General features: G+C 60.3%; 1 protein-coding gene across 1 annotated transcript; it reads right to left on the minus strand.

Annotated features, from left to right (window-relative positions):
• Positions 1-40: 40 nt before the first annotated feature.
• VDBG_09533 (60S ribosomal protein L13) lies at positions 41-1,083 on the minus strand (the record flags this gene model as incomplete). Its single annotated transcript, XM_003000292.1, has 5 exons — positions 41-477; positions 578-736; positions 824-870; positions 963-996; positions 1,052-1,083. The coding sequence occupies 5 exons, from the start codon at positions 1,052-1,054 to the stop codon at positions 76-78; spliced, it is 645 nt and encodes a 214-aa protein (XP_003000338.1).
• Between the last annotated feature and the right edge of the window lie 112 nt (positions 1,084-1,195).

Genomic DNA, 1,195 nt, shown 5'->3' on the forward strand with positions numbered 1-1,195 from the left:
GCCTGAACGAACGAACCAAAAAGGAAATGAGCAGACAGAGGTGGTTGATGCCGTTCACGACATGCCGCCTCCCGCTTATTTCTTGGCCGCAGCCTCGGCGTCGGCCTTGTCCTTGGCACGCTTCTCGCGCTTGCCCTGGTTGCGCTTCTCGCTGCGGGCGTGGCGGAGGGCCTTGAAGGCACCGCCCTCGACGGCAGCGGGGATCTCGGACTTCTTGATCTCGGAGAAGCCAGACGCGACGGGGGCGAAAGGCAGGGCCTTAGCGATGTGGGAGGCAGTCTCGATCTTGGACAGGTCGGTCTCGGTGGAGTCACCCTTCTTGGCCTTGCCAGCCTTGCGGGGGAAGAGGACAAGGCGCTCCTGGTAGGCCTTGAGGCGGGCGACGTTGGCGGCGAGGCCCTCCTCAGAGAGGTTCTGGCGGCGGCCGTCGACGGAGATGCCGATGGTCTGGGCGAAGCGGCGGGGGATGCCGGCCTCCTGTGGTGGGTGTCAGTAAGGTTCTGGGAAGACGATCGAGGGGTCGCTGTTTTCCCTTCCCCTCATGTCGAGGTGATGGTTGGTTTGGTGCATGTCGTACCTTGAGCTCGGCCAGGGAGAAACCACGGCCGGCGCGAACCTTGCGGTTGTACTTGATGGTAGGGCACCTCACGATGGGGCGCAGGGAGTCGACAGGGCGGGGAGCGACCGCGGCGGCCTTGGCCTGGCGGGCATGTCTGCGGCTGAGCTTCTTGCCGGGCTAAAATTCCAGAAAATATCAGATCCTCTGTCGCGATTCACACGAGAAAAAAAAAAGTCCTTCTCGTTGCCCGTGGTCGTTTCATACCTGGTCGAAGTGGGTGCGAACCCGGCGCTGCCAATCCTTGCGGAAGTCTGAAGGAACAAAGTCAGTCGTCTGTCTATTTCGTCGTCGTGTTCTTGCGTTTCGTCGTCGAGGATCGAATCGGTGTGGGGGGGAGCCTCACGGTTGCTCTGGAGCTTCTGGTTGCCCTGAATCGCCTGGAATTGAAAGTCAGTACGGAAGAGGAGGATGCGCCGTGGCCGTGGGCCATACCATTTTGACTTGGACTGCTGACGACCGAGTTGTTGATGAGGGTTGCTGCGAGGTTAGTTGGAGGAGGAGGCAATCGACAGTCAGAGTCGGCAAAAAACGCTTGCCCTAAAAATTCCTGTGCCTGCCCAAATTGTTCGGGTGGGG

Source organism: Verticillium alfalfae, genomic scaffold, assembly GCF_000150825.1.
Source record: "Verticillium alfalfae VaMs.102 supercont1.15 genomic scaffold, whole genome shotgun sequence".
Classification (NCBI taxonomy): domain Eukaryota; kingdom Fungi; phylum Ascomycota; class Sordariomycetes; order Glomerellales; family Plectosphaerellaceae; genus Verticillium; species Verticillium alfalfae.